The following is a 20434-nucleotide window of genomic DNA, read 5'->3' as shown; positions in this document are numbered from 1 at the left end:
CCGTGACGTGCCACGGCTCATATGCCAAAGATCATGTGTAGCAAGATGGGAGCAGCAGATCAGAGACAGGAGCTGCTGGACAGAGGACAAGCATTTCACCTAACATGTCCTCCCGCACACCAGGAAAAGTCCTTTTCACCAGCTGGACCGGGGGAGGGTTCCTGCCCTATCGTGCTGCTGCTCTTCAGTGTGTGGAAGCTACGTACCTCAGCCTGTCCTGCGTGGCTGGCTGGTCATAGGTAATTAACATGCTGACTGGCTAAGGCATCATCACCAGTTTCATCCTTCATGTGCATAACTTGAATGAGGAAGGAAAGGGGGTCACGTGGTACTCGTGGGAGAATGGATGAGGTGTTGATTCCTGCGCAGTGGAAGATTCCAGGAGACATCAAGTGACAGAGCGGCTCAGTGCAAGTACCAGCCCATCTGACAATTGCCAGTATTGCAAGATGGCCAGTCCAGCCCAGGTCATATCATAATGTGGCATGAACCACAGAGGGGACACCTCTATTGTTTGGGAAATTGTTGTTTTGTAATCTTAATATAAACACATAAAGTTATCTGAACGCTGGCTTAATTTCCCTTTTATATGAATTTGTGTTAGATCACATTGGGAATGGCAAGATATTTTAGGTGTGGCTTTTTCAGAATGAGACTTTTCATTCCCTACTCAACCCAAGCGTGCAGGCCCCAACCACGGATCTCCGAGCTGACGATCTGGCCAATTACTTAAAAAAAAAAAATTGACCATATCCGACAGGAAATTTTCTCCCAATCCCCTCATACCATGCACTGTCATCCCTCCCCTACTGCATCTAGCTCACTCTCTGATTTTGAATCAGTCACAGAAGAAAAAGTGATCAGGCTCCTTCCATCTTCTTGCCCGACCACTTGCACCAGTGACCCCAATCTGTCACATCTCCTCCTGTCCCTTTCCCCGAATGTCACCACTCGCCATCAAAAATATTCAACCTCTATCTCTCTTCTGGTATCTTCCCCTCCTCATTTAAGCATGCCATCATATATCCATTACTTAAAAGACCATCCCTCAACCAAAACTGTGCTGCTAATAATAGACCTGTCTCTAATCTTCCCTTTATCTCTAAACTCCTCGAACGCCCGGTCCACTCCCGTCTTACCCGCTATCTCTCAGATAACTCTCTTCTCGACCCTCTTCAATCCGGTTTCCGCTCTTTACACTCTACTGAAACTGCCCTCACTAAATTCTCTACTGATCTACTAACAGCTAAATCTAATGGTCACTATTCCATGCTAATTCTCATAGATCTCTCTGCAGCATTCAACACTGTGGATCACCAGCTCCTCCTCAGTATGCTCCGCATTATTGGCCTCAATGACACCGTTCTCTCCTGGTTCTCCTTCTACCGCTCTGATCGCTCCTTCACTGTATCTTTTGCTGGCTTCTCCTCTCATCTTCCCCTTACTGTTGGGGTTCCTCAAGGATCAGTCCTAAACTCCTCTTCTTTCTGTATACTGCCCCTATTGGACAAACAATCGTAGATGTGGTTTCCAGTACCATCTCTATGTTCATGACACCCAATTATACACCTCCTCTCCTGACATCACGCCTGCCTTTTTAGAAAACACCAGCGATTGTCTTACCGCTGTCTACAACATCATGTCCTCCCTCTATCTGAAACTGAACCTGTCAAAAACTGAACTCCTTGTGATTCCTCCCTCTACTAACCTACCTATGCCTGACATTGCCATTTCTGTGTGTGGTTCTATTATTGCTCTCCAGCAACACGCCCGCTATCTTGGGGTCATGCTTGATTCAGAGCTTTCATTCATCCCCCCCCCAATCCGATCACTGACTCGCTCTTGTCATCTGCACCTCAAAAACCTTTCTAGAATTCAACCCTTTCTTACTTTCGACTCTGCAAAAACTCTTACTGTTTCTCTTATTCATTCTCGTCTGGACAATAGTAATTCTCTACTAATCAGTCTCCTTCTTACCAAACTCTCTCCTCTCCAACCTGTCTTGAATGCTGCAGCCAGGATCATTTTCCTCACCGTTACACCGATGCCTCTACCTTGTGCCAGTCATTACACTGGTTACCCATCTACTCCAGAATTCAGTATAAACTTATTACCCTCACCCACAAAGCACTCCACGACTCAGCACCACCCTACATCTCCTCCCTCATATCAGTCTACCACCCTACCCGTGCCCTCCATTCTGCTAATGACCTGGGGTTAGCATCCTCAATAATCAGAACCTCCAGCTCCCATCTCCAAGACTTTTCACATTCTGCGCCAATTTTTTGGAATGCACTACCCAGGTTAATTCGATTAATACCCAATACCCACAGTTTTAAGCGTGTATTAAAAACGCATTTCTTCAGGCTGGCCTACCCGCCTCAACACATTAATCTAACTATCCCTGTGTTGCCCATTCAAAATTTTTACCATAACCAGGTTCCTTGCATCATGCTCTCATACGCCTTATGCATTTAATAGCCCTCGGTGTCTGTACTATTACGTATTCTTGCTGATAACCGATTCATGTAGCATTATATGAACACCCGGTTTCTTACATTATGACTAGTCCAAACAATGAAAGCAATTGTTACCATACACTTTTTGTGTCTCCCCTTTTTCCTCATAGATTGTAAGCTTGCGAGCAGTGCGCTCATTCCTCTTAGTATCTGTTGAGCTATGTGTTTATTGTTTTGCTTAACCCCTTCATGACCTTGTGATTTTTCATTTTTCCGTGTTCGTTTTTCACTCCCCTCCTTCCCAGAGCCATAACTTTTTTATTTTTCCGTCAATGTGGCCATGTGAGGGCTTATTTTTTGCGGGACAAGTTGTACTTTTGAACAACATCATTGGTTTTAGCATGTCGTGTACTAGAAAACGGGAAAAAAATTCCAAGTGCAGTGAAATTGCAAAAAAAGTGCAGTCCCACACTTGTTTTTTGTTTGGCTTTTTTGCTAGGTTCACTAAATGCTAAAACTGACCTGCCATTATGATTCTCCAGGTCACTACGAGTTCATAGACACCTAACATGACTAAGTTATTTTTTACCTAAGTGGTGAAAAAAAAATTCCAAACTTTGCTAAAAAGAAAAAAAAAACATTCCGACACAGGGTGGCGCTCACAGCTGCCGGGGATCTGTAACCATAGAGGTCTCAAGGACCTCTATGGTTACAATACTGAAGCATCGCCGACCTCCGATCATGTGACGGGGGTCGGCGATGCGGTAGTTAAATGCCGCTGTCTGCGTTTGACAGCGGCATTCAACTAGTTAATAGGTGCAGGCAGATCGCGATTCTGCCCGCGCCTATTGCGGGCACATGTCAGCTGTTCAAAACAGCTGACATGTCCTGGCTTTGATGTGGGCTCACCGCCGGAGCCCGCATCAAAGAGGGGCTTCTGACCTCGGTCGTACTATCCCGTCCGAGGTCAGAAAGGGGTTAATGTCTATTGTCTGTACAAGTCCACTCTAAAATGTTAAAGTGCTGTGGAATATGTTGGCGCTATAGAAATAAAATTATTATTATTATTATTATTATTATTATTATTATTAATGCTTAAAAAATGAGTTTTGATCCATTTTTCACATATTTAAAAAGAAAACAAAAACGGGTAGACATTTCCAAATTATCATAATAATCCTGCCAGAATAAAAGTATACCGTGATAAGGTGAGTGCTGACAGAGTGTAATATTCCAATTCGGAAACAGACAATGGCCTCTCGTTCCTCATCTTTGACACAATGAGAAGACATATGCAGCCTAACAGCCTCAAGTTACTTCGACATACCGGAAGCAAGGACAAGTACATAGTACATAGGTCATAGCAAGAGGGAAGACCCCCTCTTCACAAACCTTGAGTTCGCACACCTGGAAAACAAGGATAATGGAACAGAATTCACAATATGGATGTTTTCTATGGGGACAAAAGGATAAGTTCACACTCGACTGACTAGTCCAGCCAAGATTACGCCTCTTGGGAAGCAGGGCTAAAACAAAGAAAATGAAAGAATACTTTCTGTAGCTGGAAGGGATGACATTTCTAAATTGGTCTAGTTATGGAGAGTCAACCTATGAGCAGTTTCAATCCTTTAGGCCACATTCAGAAGTTCAGTATTTGGTCAGCATTTCACATCAGTATTTGTAAGACAAAATTAGGAGAGGAACAATAAGGCGGGAGTCACACTAGCGTATAATACGGACGAGTACTATGCGAGAAAAAAATCGCATAGCACTCGGACCACTGTTAATTTATGGGGCAGCTCCCATCACATTTTTTTTTCTCAGCCGTTTTATATGTGCGAGCTTCGCTCATACAAGTCTACTGGTGCGAGAAAAAATCGCATACCACACGGCCCATCAGTGTGACATGCTGGAAATGAGCACCGGTATCCTTTGAAAAGCCGGCAATTCATATGCGGTGTACAGTAAAATCACACAATCAGGTTGTAATAGAATAGATAGATACACATAGAATAGGTGTATATACTGTATATGTCAGTGACACACACATACTGTATATATATATATATCTTTATATTGCATAGAGATATAGATGAAATATTAACCGTTAATTCATTTGTCCGCTTCTGTAAAATCAATACAGAAGCCGACAGGACAGGAGACATGGTTTACATACAGTAAATTAATGCAGAAGTTAGATATATAGATGTGTGTGATCAATATAATTAGTGTAGTGTGCGTGCAAATTAGGGGACATGTATGTATTTAAAAAAAGATTATTTTGGGGAAAAAAATGGCATGGGCTACCGCGCAATTTTCTGTACCAGAGGGGGAAAGCCAGTGACGGGGCAGATATTTATAGCCTAGGATGGGACCATGGTTATTGCTCCCCCCGGCTAAAAACATCTGCCCCCAGCCACCCCAGAAAAGGCGCATCTCTAAGATGCATCAATTCTGGCACTTAGCCTCTCTTACCACTGCCTGTAGGGGTGGCATATGGGGTAATAGTTGGGGATTGATGCCACCTTTGTATTGTAAGGTGACATCAAGCTTGGCTTAGTAATAGGTGTCAATAAGACACCTATCCATTACTAAACTTATCGTTGGTAAAGGGTTAAATAGAGACACAGACGGAAAAAAGTATTTTAATGAAATAAAACACTAAACACAGTTTGCCATCTTTATTGTTCTGCTAATCCATGCGACGCCCTCAATCTCCTGTAATAAAGAAAAAATAACAAACCAACAATATACCATACCTTATATAAACATGCCAGAACTGATAACATGAAAAGACCATATTAATAGGAAATACTCTTTGAAGAGCAATATGGTAACCATTAGGGTTGAGCGACTTTTATTTTTATAGGATCGGGTCAGGTTTCACGAAACCCGACTTTCTCAAAAGTCGGGTCGAGTGAAATCGGCCGATCCTATAAAAAAGTCGGGGTCGGCCAAAACACGAAACCCAATGCAGTGCAATGGGATACTATGGTTCCCAGGGTCTGAAGGAGAGGAAACTCTCCTTCAGGCCCTGGGATCCATATTAATGTGTAAAATAAAGAATCAAAATAAAAAATATTGATATACTCACCCTCGGACGCGCCCTGGTACTAATCGGCAGGCTTCCTTCCTAAGAATGAGCGCGTGAATGACCTGCGGTGACGTCGCGGCTTGTGATTGGTCGCGAGCGGTCACATGGACAAGCCGCGACGTCATCTAAGGTCCTTCACGCGCTCATTCTTAGGAAGGAAGGCTGCCGGAAAGAAGCAGGGCGCGTCCGAGGGTGAGTATATTCCTATTAGGAAAATGGCCACGGGGTGCGCAGATGGAGATCGCGGCGGCCATTTTCCTGAAGCCGAGATGCGAACTCTGCTTCAGGAAAATTGCCGCCGCGATCTCCATCTGCGCACGCGCGGCATCCCGCGGCCATTTTCCTGAAGCCGCGGCCAGCAGAGCGCCGCTTCTGCGCACGCGCGGCCAAAGGAAGATGGCCGCCCCCACCGATCACCAATGAAATAGTGCACATCGCGCTCTTTTAACTCCCCTGTGCAGTGGATTCGGGACCTTGGGCATGCGCAAACCACTACGCCACCAACGGAAAACTAAGCAAGATCTGGGGGAAGACACCACGCCCTTTTGACCAGACCAGCCTGATTGACAGGCGAAAACGGCTACTTTGGTAACGTATTTTGGCAGCATAGGTGGGGAATCGGGGTCCACAAAATACACTGTTGTAATGCACAGCTCAGGCCCTATTTAACAGTATTTTTATCTCATACTGAAAAAACAGGGTGACAGGTGCCCTTTAAGTTTGACTCCAGCCTAAGAGGAAACGTAAAACACTGGTCAACGCAATTTTTCTGGCAAAAGGTTTTAAAACATATTTGAAGTCAACTTTGGCTGCGGATTACGAATATGAACTCCGCTTTTGGCTATCTCATCAGGATTTCAAGATATTTTCAATTTTTGATGAAAATTACTCCTATCTAATGTTTTATGGTAAAAACACATGATTTTAGATACTACATTGTATATTTTTAATCAAGGAATAACAAAGATTACAAAGTCTATGTACAGCAAATCAAATATACTTACAGAATTAAACTACAAAATATAAAAACACATATATATGGCACACAGATGAATGACAAATGGCAGTTATTTGAACTTTCTTTTCTTGGCTGATCTGTGATCTACAGCTTCTGGGTTGTCTCTCGTCAAGCTCCAGCAATAGTCAGCCATCATATGTGAGTCCCACCGGCCTTGATACCTTTCTTCCATTGTTTTAATGTCCTGATGAAAATGCTCCACTTGTTCCTCGCTCACATCCCCAAGTTCTCTGGAAAAAGTGCAAATGGCTGTGTAAATAGTGAATCTTTATTCTCATTCTACATCCAAGATTTTCCAGACTCATTAGTAGCTCTTCCACAATCTCTTCATAGTTGTCTGCTTTCTTATTCCCTAGAAAATTCTGCACCACATTACAAAATGCATTCCAAGCTCTTTCTTCTGTCTCATTCATTGATGTGATAAAATTTGGGTCTCTCATAAGTGTTCTTATTTGAGGTCCATCAAATATTCCAACCTTTTTCTTCTCTTCACTAAGACCAGGAAAAGTTGAACATATACAGGTCCTTCTCAAAAAATTAGCATATAGTGTTAAATTTCATTATTTACCATAATGTAATGATTACAATTAAACTTTCATATATTATAGATTCATTATCCACCAACTGAAATTTGTCAGGTCTTTTATTGTTTTAATACTGATGATTTTGGCATACAACTCCTGATAACCCAAAAAACCTGTCTCAATAAATTAGCATATCAAGAAAAGGTTCTCTAAACGACCTATTACCCTAATCTTCTGAATCAACTAATTAACTCTAAACACATGCAAAAGATACCTGAGGCTTTTAAAAACTCCCTGCCTGGTTCATTACTCAAAACCCCCATCATGGGTAAGACTAGCGACCTGACAGATGTCAAGAAGGCCATCATTGACACCCTCAAGCAAGAGGGTAAGACCCAGAAAGAAATTTCTCAACAAATAGGCTGTTCCCAGAGTGCTGTATCAAGGCACCTCAATGGTAAGTCTGTTGGAAGGAAACAATGTGGCAGAAAACGCTGTACAACGAGAAGAGGTGACCGGACCCTGAGGAAGATTGTGGAGAAGGACCGATTCCAGACCTTGGGGAACCTGAGGAAGCAGTGGACTGAGTCTGGTGTGGAAACATCCAGAGCCACCGTGCACAGGCGTGTGCAGGAAATGGGCTACAGGTGCCGCATTCCCCAGGTAAAGCCACTTTTGAACCATAAACAGCGGCAGAAGCGCCTGACCTGGGCTACAGAGAAGCAGCACTGGACTGTTGCTAAGTGGTCCCAAGTACTTTTTTCTGATGAAAGCAAATTTTGCATGTCATTCGGAAATCAAGGTGCCAGAGTCTGGAGGAAGACTGGGGAGAAGGAAATGCCAAAATGCCTGAAGTCCAGTGTCAAGTACCCACAGTCAGTGATGGTGTGGGGTGCCATGTCAGCTGCTGGTGTTGGTCCACTGTGTTTCATCAAGGGCAGGGTCAATGCAGCTAGCTATCAGGAGATTTTGGAGCACTTCATGCTTCCATCGGCTGAAATGCTTTATGGAGATGAAGATTTCATTTTTCAGCACGACCTGGCACCTGCTCACAGTGCCAAAACCACTGGTAAATGGTTTACTGACCATGGTATTACTGTGCTCAATTGGCCTGCCAACTCTCCTGACCTGAACCCCATAGAGAATCTGTGGGATATTGTGAAGAGAAAGTTGAGAGACGCAAGACCCAACACTCTGGATGAGCTTAAGGCCGCTATTGAAGCATCCTGGGCCTCCATAACATCTCAGCAGTGTCACAGGCTGATTGCCTCCATGCCACGCCGCATTGAAGCAGTCATTTCTGCCAAAGGATTCCCGACCAAGTATTGAGTGCATAACTGAACATTATTATTTGATGGTTTTTTTGTTTGTTATTAAAAAACACTTTTATTTGATTGGACGGGTGAAATATGCTAATTTATTGAGACAGGTTGGGTTATCAGGAGTTGCATGCCAAAATCATCAGTATTAAAACAATAAAAGACCTGACAAATTTCAGTTGGTGGATAATGAATCTATAATATATGAAAGTTTAATTGTAATCATTACATTATGGTAAATAATGAAATTTAACACTATATGCTAATTTTTTGAGAAGGACCTGTATAGTTAAAGCATTCTCCACTGTGATTGAGAGCTTTGACGAACTGCTTCATCATTCCAAGTTTTATGTGTAAGGGAGGAAAGACAATGTCCTTCCTATCCACTAGAGGATCATGGATGACATTCTTATCGCCAGATGCCAAACTCTGTCGCTGAGGCCATTCAGTTTTCACCCAATGCTCAGCTGTAGCTCTACTGTCCCAGTAGCACAGAAAACAAGGGTGTTATCATAACAAATGGAAATTATGCATGTTCAAAGAAAACAAAGATATTCTCACATTTATTGGGAGACTAAATGAAAGCTAAATTTACCTTAGTGAACCGTATAAACCGGCACTTTTCAGACACTACTTATATTTATCATGGAATTCTTTAAAATGGGCTATATACCTGTAGCGCAAAAACGTGATGTGATAGAGAAATTATAAGATCAGATTTGAGTTCAGCACCCTCAAATTAGTCTAAAACTGTTCTTAAAGTCCATGCCAGAAATTTTTTTTTTGTAGACCAGTGTAATAGAAACACGTTACCACTTCTGTATTTATCACCCACTCCTGGTTTTGGATTACAGACACTGATGTAAAAACTCACCAAATACTGAATATGTGAACATGGCCTTAGTTTAAGTTCTTAAGATGAGTTTTAGACATAACTTTTAATCAATGAGCAAAAAACATAGTGTCTTAGGGTACGTTCCCACGGTCAGTAAACGCTGCGGGTTGGATGCTGCGTACATCCGCACTGTCCAACCCACAGCGTCTAGATGTTACAGCATAGTGGATGGGATTTCAATAAATCCCATGCCCACTATGCGTTCTGAGATGCCTGTGGATCACCTGCGGAGACGCGTCTTTCCAGACTGCAGCATGTCTATTTATGTTGTGGAGACGCAAGTCTCCAGAAGATAAATGTCACCCGTACAATGTATAGGTTGCGGTGATTCCGCACGGTTCAATGAACACATCGCGGAATCACCTGCATTCAAAAGCCGGCAGCGCATTTGACAGAGCGGACATGTGCTGAGTCCAAAGCGCCGACAATTCCTGACCGTGGGAACATACCCTTATAGATCCAGAAAAGTGGATAGGATTTGTAGAAGGCTCATGCCCACTGTGCTTTTTTACATTCTGTTAACTGACACAATTAAACAATAATCTGCAACATGAAAAACTCAGCAAATACTCATCATGCGAACATGTCCTTATGACGGCAGATCGAACTTTATTTCTCATGCAGTTAATCAGTAAGCTACATAGCTTTCTGTATGCATTTCATTGGAAGACAGGAACAGTTAAAGGGGTGGCCCAGGGAGAGCAGGCGGTGACATTGCTGCAACAGTGACCGCCCTGGAGAGGAGTATTAGTGATGAGCGAGCGTGCTCGGATACAGTGCTGAGTTTAGTATGTGCAAATTGCCTCTTCAAAGAGAAAGAGGACTTAAACTCTATAGCGCCACCTGTTGGAAGTCACAATCAACCCTTTAACGAGTCGTGCAATATGACTTAGGATAAAAGCCAAATCAGTATCTCAATTCGCAGACACGGTGTTTCGGGCTGTTGTATATAGGCGCTATTATTTTACATGAGGGGGATCATCATGATTGAGAAAGGGTTGCTGAGTAGTGGTCAACCCCTTTAAAGAAGACCATTCACCAATTTGGTCAGATTTTGCACTTTATTCCCGCCGCTCCCCTAAGTATTCTGTTGATTGTTTGTTTTTACATCCACCATACGGTCCCAGAGATATGGGACTTTTTATTTAGTGCTGCTTTTTACCGTCTTTACCATAGGGCCTTGCTCACAGTATTATCAAGGGTCTTTAGGCTGTACTTTATTATTACCCTTTGTGCTCCATTCCTTTGTAGAACATAAAAATTTGATTAAAAGGGTGATCCAAAACTAATACTGATTTTCATCTTAAATGTCTATCTATTTTAGTAATATAATAGTTTTTTCTCATTTGGTTTAATTAAAAAGTCCCTTCCCTTCCCTCTCTAATCTAACTGCTTTATTTTATTACCTACTTCGTGTTTGATGACGTTTTGTTTGAGGACTCCTGATGCATGCTGTGACACTTAAACGGGAGGTCATCAGGGGGCAGAGCCTGCGGTCAATGCCACAGTTTCTATACCCAGGCTGAAATGAAGCATCATCGGTGACATCCGTTTCAGGAGCTGGCCTAGTCCCTGCTGTACTGAGCATGCGTCGGTTGTCAATTCTGATATACGCACAGTACAAGCTCCTTTATCCCTGTGTAATATTCTTTTTAATGCACAGTGACAGTGCGCTCCTTTGCCGGTTCTAATTAGAAATACCGAGCTGGCAACAGAGAACAATGTCAGTGTGCATTGTAAGAGCCCGGCGAGAAGGAATAGCAGAGACCAGCCCTGCCCCAGAAACAGAGGTCACTTCCAGGGACTGGTTTCTGTTCTCACTGCTCGACAGGTTCTCTTATAATGTGCACGGACAGTGCACTCACTTGCCAACTCGTAGTCCCCTGATGATGATTTGTCTGAGTATCCCAGCTTGCACTGCAATCCTCAAACAAAGCATCATCAAACCAATAGTAGGTAAAAAAGAATAATGCAGTTATATAGAGTAGGGAGGGATCGGTAAGGACTTTTTAATTAAGGTGTATTAGAAAAATGATTAGATTATCACAACAGATAGACATTTAGGCTTAAAATCAATGCTTGTTTCGGGCCACCCCTTTAAAGGGCTGTTCCTTTTCAATTAAATTTCGTCCCTGAGTGTAGTTTGCTATAAAAAAACAAACCAGCCAAGCTTTACTAACTTTCCAAGGTTCTAACTTTCGACTATGTACCGCTGCTCCCAGTGTCTGGTATTGGCTGCAACGCTGATGTCACCTTCACAGTATGGCAGCCAATCAGTGAGCTCAGTTGCTATGTTAATGCAAAAGGAATGCCCAACCTGACTGATGAACTGCCACGCTGTCAACATGACAGGTAAAGCGATGTTCTTTATATCATATGATAATATATAATGGAAAACTCCTTAAAGGGGTTATTCTGGACCATTTTATATTTCTCTTATGGGTCTGAGGACTTGCAGGCAGTCAGTTGCTAACTACCTATACAAAAAAAAAAAAAAAACCACTTGAACCATAATAACCACATAATCAATCATATTGTATTCCAAATATAAATAATTTTATTGAAGACACCAATCCAATTTGACACAAAAAACATATTTAAAAAACATATATGACAAAATCTAACAAAGAAGGAGAGCAGAGCACCACACGTAGTCCAATCTAGTTAATAGTATATCATACGGTACTATGTATATCCAGCTAGTCATAAATAGGGAAACAGGTATTTCATATTCACAATATCATAAATAATATTCAATAAAGTGCTATAAATATATATCCAGATCCTAGTAGTATCAAGTTAAATAAAGTGCATATTTGGAGTGTGGGGTAGCAGCGGCACCACGTGGGAAATGAATCCTGGTTAGTATATGGATTTCCTTATCATGTCTCAGTTATTTTCTTACTAGGAATCACTATATGTGATTTTTACTTATGCACTTTATGATAGATTTTGGGGCTACATGTACCCTATAACATATGCACTTTATTTAACTTGATACTACTAGGATCTGGATATATATTTATAGCACTTTATATGATATTGTGAATATGAAATACCTGTTTCCCTACTTATGACTAGCTAGATATACATAGTACCGTATGATATACTATTAACTAGATTGGACTACGTGTGGTGCTCTGCTCTCCTTGTTTTTTAGATTTTGTCATATATGGTGTCTTCAATAAAATTATTTATATTTGGAATACAATATGATTGATTATGTGGTTATTATGGTTCGAGTGGTTTTTTTTTGGTATAGGATTTTGCTGTCTACTTGAATTGGATTAAAATTATATATGTAAATAGGTTATTTTGTGCTCCTATATTTTTTGGTTTAAAGTTGCTAACTACCTGCCTGCTCTTCTTGGCGATGATATCTGCTGGCTCAGAGCGGGATCCACGGCTGTCAATCAGGATCCCATCAGCAGTCCCGTCCCGTCAACAGATCACAGTGGAAGAAGCAGTTGCTCTGCTGACTTGGAGCAGCTGAATCGCCGACAGGAGCGGTCATTGAGCCAGGGGAAAGCAGCCAGGTAGTTAGCAACTACTTGGTCTTAGCCTCATGAGAAACAAAATAGTCACGGACAACCCCTTTAAAGATCTAACGGAGGGTACATGGTTTATAGGAAAAAATGCACAAGAAAATAAAACGTCATTACCACCAGACTAATGCACAAACCAAAATTGTGGGATTTATCATGGATGTAGATAATACAGGAATCAATTGTGAGTGGATTGTCTGGGACTTTACTACTGATGACCTGTAGTATCGGTAATCCATATAAGATCGTGGGGGCCGCCATCCAGCACCCCCACAAATAGCTGCCAACTGCACCGCCATCTGTCAGTGTGGGGTGAAAAGTGGGGAATAAGGTGCAGTAACCAATACAGCAAATGCCATAGCAGTGTTCTGCCCCATACATGGCTAATAGTCAGGTTTCAGCTGATCGGTGGGCGTCCTTGATGTCTGACCCCACCAATCTCATAGTGAAGCCCTATCAGAAGTCCTGGACAATCCCTTTAAGCCTAAAGAATATGAAAAACATGACATTATCTGAGCCTGTCCATGATCCACAGCAAACATGGACGCCCGCCCCTCAGTAACACTCGTCATCAGTAAAATAATAGCATGGAGGAGGCTGTTACTCATTGTCCAATACTCCATCGGGCTCCTGAACCTTTAATTACAGCAAATAGAAGTGCAAGAACCCAAATGAAACCCCATAGCCAAGGGTGGGCTGTGAGCTCATGGAGGTGGGCTAACGACACGGTCGTGAATTCCAGGCGACCTCCACCCTCACGCTGCTTCCGCGGAGAGCATTGCTCTACCGTCCCCACAGCTCCACATCACTAGTGACGCAAGGACACGCCCACCGCGCATGGCGCACAGATGGACACGCCCACCGCGTATGGGCGCCCAGCGGGACACGCCCACTGTTTACATGCGGAGTTGCCAACACGCGTATCACAGTTAGTGCGATTGGCTGCCATGGGATCTGTACGTGTGATCCGCGCCGCCCCCGATCTGCATCTGCTCAGGGACCCCAGGATACTGATGAACCTCCTGGCCCATGAAAGACGACAAAGAGCAGAGATTCTGGAGAATGACTGCTCGCAGCCAGACATCACGTTGGTGATGCACAATGAGCTAGCACACTGGATGCTGCAGGTAAAGTGCCTGGGGTGGATTTCCATGTGCCCCCTGCCCATGTGCCCTCTGCCCATGTGCCCTCTGACCATGTGCCTCCTGCCCATGTGCCTCCTGCCCATGTGCCCTCTGACCATGTGCCCCATACCCATGTGCCCTCTGACCATGTGCCCTCTGACCATGTGCCCCCTGTCCATGTGCCCCCTGCCCATGTGCCCCCTGCCCATGTATCCTCTGCCCATGTGTCCTCTGCCCATGTGCCCCCTGCCCATGTGCCCTCTGACCATGTGCCCTCTGACCATGTGCCCCCTGTCCATGTGCCCCCTGCCCATGTGCCCCCTGCCCATGTGCCCTCTGACCATGTGCCCTCTGACCATGTGCCCTCTGACCATGTGCCCCATGCCCATGTGCCCCCTGCCCATGTATCCTCTGCCCATGTGTCCTCTGCCCATGTGCCCCCTGCCCATGTGCCCTCTGACCATGTGCCCCCTGCCCATGTGCCCTCTGACCATGTGCCCCCCGCCCGTGTGCCCCCTGCCCATGTGCCCCCTGCCCATGTATCCTCTGCCCATGTGCCCCCTGCCCATGTGCCCTCTGACCATTTGCCCCCTGCCCATGTGCCCTCTGACCATGTGCCCCCTGCCCATGTGCCCCCTGACCATGTTCCCCCTGCCCATGTGCCCTCTGACCATGTGACCTCTGCCCATATGCCCTCTGACCATGTGCCCCTTGCTCATGTGCCCTCTGACCATGTGCCCTCTGACCATGTGCCGGAGAGTGCGATAGCTCCAAGTTTAGCACAGCTAGGAGGATGCTGCAACGTGAATATTCATTTCTTTTAAGTAGCGGCACACGTGACCGCCGGCAGCAGCATTGTACTCACTAGAGAGCAATGAATACTCACTGCTCACCGCGCACACAATCCTGGCGTGCAGAGCAGCGAGTATTCCAACAGCTGTCCTTTGGCTTGCAAGCAGCGCATGATGTCCCTGCCGTGCACTGCTTACAAGTTTACAGTACCTGCTGGCACTGGAGCAGGACGCTGCTAGGGAGCGCAGGAAGGTAAGTAGAATGTTTTTTTTTGTATAGTTTTCTGATGGGGCGATGCATACCAGGATAGGGGGGGGGGGGCAATTAACCCAGGATAAGGATGGGGCCATGCATGCCAGGACGGGATGGGGCCATGCATACTAGGACAAGATGGGAGCCCTGCGTACCAGAATAGGGATGAGAGGGCCATGCCTGCCAGGATACAGATAAGGGGGACATGCATACCAGGCTAGGGATGAGGAGGTATGCATACCAGGATAGGGATGTGGGGGCCATGTGCATCAGGATGGGGATGAGGGGACCATATATACCAGGATGGGGATGAGGGGACCATACATACCAGGATAAGGATGAGGGGGCCATGCATACCAGGATAGGGATGAGGGGACCATGTGCATCAGGATGGGGATGAGTGGACCATATATACCAGGATGGGGATGAGTGGACCATATATACCAGGATGGGGATGAGGGGACCATATATACCAGGATGGGGATGAGGGGACCATACATACCAGGATAGGGGATATTAAGTACAGAATTGACCACATTTTTTGCTTCAGTTTTTTTCTCCCAATTTCCTCCTCTAAAACCTAGGTGCGTCTTGTAGTCTGAAAAATACGGGAAATAGAAATTCAGCACTTGGGCAGGGACTGACATACCTGTAACTGAACATGGAGAAAATCAGATACACAACAAAAGATCGCCGGAGCAAAACCCAACACATAACAGCCACAATTATAAGATTATCTCAGCACAGGAACATTTTATTTAACCCCTTCACGCAGCCCTTTTTCGTTTCTGTTTTTTGCCCCCCTTTTTCCCAGAGCCATAACTTTCTTATTTTTCTGTCAATATGGCCATGTGAGGGCTTCGTTTTTGCGGGATGAGTTGTACTGTTGAATGACACCATTGGTTTTACCATATCGTGTACTGAAAAACGGGAGAAAAATTCCAAGTGCGGTGAAATCGCAAAAAAGTGCAATTCCACAACCGTTTTTTGGATTTTTTTTTACCATGTTAACCGAATGCTAAAACTGACCTGCTATTATGATTCTCCAGTTCATTACAAGTTCATAGATACCAAACATTTATAGTGGTGAAAAAAAAATCCAAATTTTGTAAAAAAAAAAAAAAAGCATAGTTTTCCAAGACTCGTAGCGTCTCCATTTTTTGTGATTTCGGGTTGGGTGAGGGCTTATTTTTTGCCCGCTGCGTTGCCTTTTTATTGATAGCATTTTGGTGTGGATACGTTCTTTTGATTGCCTGTTACTGCTTTTGAATGCAATGTTGCAGCGACCAAAATATGTAATTTTGGCATTTTTTGTTTTTTTTCGCTACGCCGTTTACTGATCAGATGAATTATTTTTAAATCTTGATAGATCGGGCGATTCTGAACGCAGGAATACCAAATATGTGTATTTTTTTAATTGTTTTATTGTAAATGGGGCGAATGTGGCTGATTTTAACTTTTATATTTTTTTTATTTTTGTATTTTTTTAAAAGTTTTTTTTTACTTTTCACTTGCTTCGATAGTCTCCATGGGAGACTAGAAGCTATGATAATCCGATCACCTTTGCTACACACAGACGATGATCAGATCGCCTGTGTGTACCACAAATGCTCACTTGCTATGAGTGCCAACCACTGGGCGGAGCTCATAGCAATCCGGCAGTGACAACCACAGGGGTCTAGGGGTCTGCTTCCGGCACCATCACATTAAATGCCGCTGTCAGAGATTGACATCGGCATTTATTGCAGGTTAACAGCTTTGGATGGATCGCGATTCCACCCTCGGCTGTTAGGGGCACATATCAGCTTTTCAAAACAGCTGACATGTGCCAGGAATAATGTGGGCTCAACGCTGGAAAGGGAGAGACACGACATGTGCAAAACATGTACGGCGCATGTTGTGAAGGGGTTAAACACATCCAATTGTGGAACTTATTCCAAGAGCTATTGATTAAAATGTACTTTGTTCATGTGAAAACCCCTTTACGATTGCTTTAAATAAATAGACGTGTTAATAATTTGGTAATGTACATCCCGGTGCCTTGTTTCAAAGGGACTTTTTAGTGATTACGGTAGCTGCATTTTAAAAGGAAAGGCGGCACCGCTGGACACATCCACATTTGATCACTTGGTACTATTGCCACTTCGGCACTCTCCTATCCATTGTCCCCTGATGAGCCCTGATGGGAGAGGGCGAAACGCGTAGGGACGCCACACATAAGACTGGGACAAATGATCAGAAATGACCAGATAAGTGACTTACTATGGTGGATTAAGCATATCACTTTACTGCATGACTAACCATGACGTATATTTTGTGAGACCAGATTGCTCTATATCTGTTTGGTCATTGAGCCCTGAGATACTGGGACGATATGCCCTATTTTTTTAGGTGTCCATAATAATCTGATATTAGGTCTCTTAGTGATTGGACACTGTTGTGGTATATGTATTGTCCTGGTGGGATATACCTACTCTATATTTGTTGTTTACTACAGCTTCAATAAGTCATGGAAAAATCATGCAGTTGGTCTCTATCTAGTACATCTAGCTTATCCAGATGACTATTTGTTAACTGTGACCCTAATATTCAGGGTTATTTTTCCTATTTAAAGATATACCCTAGGTTTTTGTACGAACCAGGTATTTTTGTGCCTATTAGTTTTTGCTAGATAGTGAATGTATGCGTGTGGGGTTTAGGGTGTGGGTAGTTGGCAGGGACATCCAGGGCCAGGAGGGACAGTCGATGAGGAGTGGGGGCGCCACATCGATTTTAGGGTGCCAACCTCCACTGATAGGAAGGGTTAGCCTATTAGGAGCCCCTAGGGGATTTGCACAGGCATACTTTCCCTCTTACTATACTTTTGCCCTGTACCCACTGCCTTACCCAACCTGGGGTGTTGGGTATTTTGTACTTTATTTTTGTAATTGTTCTTTAGTGATGGTTTACGTCTTTTAATATATATCTATTAAAACTATTTTTTAAGGGTTTTTTCTTTTTGGTTTTTCTACACACAGACGATGATCAGATCGCCTGTGTGTACCAGAAATGCTCACTTGCTATGAGTGCCAACCACTGGGCGGAGCTCATAGCAATCCGGCAATGACAACCACAGGGGTCTGCTTCCGGCACATTAAATGCCGCTGTCAGAAATTGACATCGGCATTTTTTGCAGGTTAACAGCTTTGGATGGATCGCGATTCCACCCTCGGCTGTTAGGGGCACATATCAGCTTTTCAAAACAGCTGACATGTGCCGGGAAAAATGTGGGCTCAACGCCGGAAAGGGAGAGACACGACATGTGCAACACATGTACGGCGCATGTTGTGAAGGGGTTAAACACATCCAATTGTGGAACTTATTCCAAGAGCTATTGATTAAAATGTACTTTGTTCATGTGAAAACCCCTTTACGATTGCTTTAAATAAATAGACGTGTTAATAATTTGGTGAATGTGAACAAAAGACAAATCTAATTCAGATCAATATTTGGTGTCACTATCCTTTACCTTTAAAACAGCATCAGTTTTTTTAGGTACACTTGCACGCAGTTTTTGAAGGAACTCGACACAGAGGTTGTTCCAAACATCTTGGGGAACTAACCACAGATAACTGAATGTAAATGCTTCTGTCTCTTCATGTAATTCCACATAGACTGGATGTTGAGATCAGGGCTCTGTGGAGGCCATATCGTCACTTCCAGGACTCTGTTCTTCTTTACACTTAAGATAGTTCTTAGAAAAGTAAACAGTGGAGGGGGGTGACAGAATTTACACGATATGCGACGATTTGGTTTGACCCTAGAATGACGGAGCTCATGAGATTGCGGGGGTTTGGTCAGTGGAGGCCTATTGGCATTTGGTTCACGTCTTAGTTGTTCGATGGTGGTGTTATTAGAACTTTTGAAATGCTCAGGAATGAGTTTCCTCTGAGCCAGAAGATGTTTTTCCAGTATCTTCAGCAGAGACATGCCCTAAATAAACAAAACGAAGTGTCGCATGTTCTTCTGCAGTCAGATAGTTTGGTGAACCTCATAGGACCTCGGAGGAACACGATGGGTTTCATCACTTTAATGTACAGGGGCCTATTGGACACTTTTTTACTGAGACATCTGTTAATGTTGAGGGAAAAATGGATGGTGGACCTGGGTCCTTTATCGGAGTCTCAGTGGGAGCCCATACTACAATATATTCCCAAGGTTTCTTTAAGTGAGGCTAAAAGGGTGTCACAGCTATATTTAGTCTATAGAGTTTACAGGACCCCTTTATGGATGATGATGGCAGGTCTGAGAGGAGACACAAAATGTCCAAGGTGTTCAGAGTTAGGAGCCGATCTTCTACACATGATGTGGTCGTGTTCTCGCCTTCAGCCCTTTTGGGTGAAAGTGCTTAATTTGATTCAAGAAGTGATGGGGGTAAATATTGTGCGTAACCCCCTGACTTGCCTCTTAGGATGTATGGATGATATTGCTGCGGATGAATGTGGGAGCTTGGCTATTGCAAGGTTGCTATATGCTGCTAGGAAGCTTAATGTGATGTATCGGTTAGATGATAAACCACCAGTCAGAAAAGAGTTTGTGAATGAAATAAAGTTTATTGTCCTAATAGAAAGGAATATTTGCATGAAGAGAGGTCAACATACAAAATGTGAAAATGTGTGGGGCGGATGGATGGATTGTTCTCGTGTGGCGTCTGTTGAGCTATTGCAGAGTAGGTTGGGAGTCAGTTAATTACTTCTGCAGAAATTGTACTTGTGCGGCTGAGCTTTTGTGAAGCGGAGTATAAATTTATGAAGAGGAGATGTACCAGTTTGATAATAAAGGATATTGGGATGGGGTTTGGGGGGGAGGTGGGGAGGGAGAGGGGGGTGGGGTACTGGGTAAAGGGGCTAGTTCATGTTAAATGGAAATGTTTCAATCTGCTTTGTAATTTTGGTATCTGTCTGAAGTTTGTGTCAGACTGTATTACATTTTTGATATATGCCTTAATAAAAAGTACTTGATTAAAAAAAAAGATAGTTCTTAAAGAGGTTGTTCACTACTCGGACAACCCCCTCTGAAACCCTATTTTTCAGCATAGTAAAATAATAATTTTTATACTCACTTCCATTGCCGGCGTCGTTCTAGCTGTGTCGGCCCTGGCTCTCTTGGATCCCTGCGAACAATCAATGCTGAATTCATTCACCTCTTCTTTGGACAAATCAAGACATCAAGAGGAAGTGAGAGAACAGCCTGAGCTCTAGCTAATTCCAGATGTCAATGATGTCCGTAGAAGAAGGGAGTGAAGCTAGTGCTGATTGGCCGCAACAAATTGCGTTGTTACAGCCAAATATTTCACATTTTGACTCATCAGTCCAGAGCCCCTGTTGCCATTTTTGTACACCCCTGTTCTTGTTTTGTATAGTTGAGTCAGGC

General features: G+C 43.6%; 1 protein-coding gene and 1 long non-coding RNA gene across 4 annotated transcripts in view; one reads left to right on the top strand and one right to left on the bottom strand.

Moving 5' to 3' along the window:
- The window catches only part of LOC143818118 (uncharacterized), a 260182-nt gene that overhangs the window by 14373 nt on the left and 225375 nt on the right, over positions 1-20434 (bottom strand). Inside the window, exons 1-2 of one of the 3 annotated variants that reach the window (XR_013224324.1) lie at positions 13459-13632; positions 3659-3866 (exon numbers count right to left, since the gene is read on the bottom strand). The exons of 1 other annotated variant lie outside the window; for it this stretch is intronic. This is a non-coding gene — a long non-coding RNA (uncharacterized LOC143818118). Of the gene's footprint in view, positions 1-3658; positions 4003-13458; positions 13633-20434 lie in introns of those variants that run through there. One more of the 3 variants, XR_013224322.1, reaches the window with a different exon arrangement.
- CCND3 (cyclin D3) overlaps positions 13754-20434 on the top strand; it is a 67923-nt gene continuing 61242 nt past the window's right edge. The window contains exon 1 of the mRNA XM_077299536.1: positions 13754-13981. Within this exon, the coding sequence (XP_077155651.1) occupies positions 13802-13981 (180 nt within the window). The 5' untranslated portion in view covers positions 13754-13801. The remainder of the gene's footprint in view (positions 13982-20434) is intronic.

Source organism: Ranitomeya variabilis, chromosome 3 (genome assembly GCF_051348905.1).
Source record: "Ranitomeya variabilis isolate aRanVar5 chromosome 3, aRanVar5.hap1, whole genome shotgun sequence".
NCBI lineage: Eukaryota > Metazoa > Chordata > Amphibia > Anura > Dendrobatidae > Ranitomeya > Ranitomeya variabilis.
The sequence above is the reverse complement of the archived record's forward strand: the minus strand, read 5'-3'. Positions and strand labels throughout refer to the sequence as shown.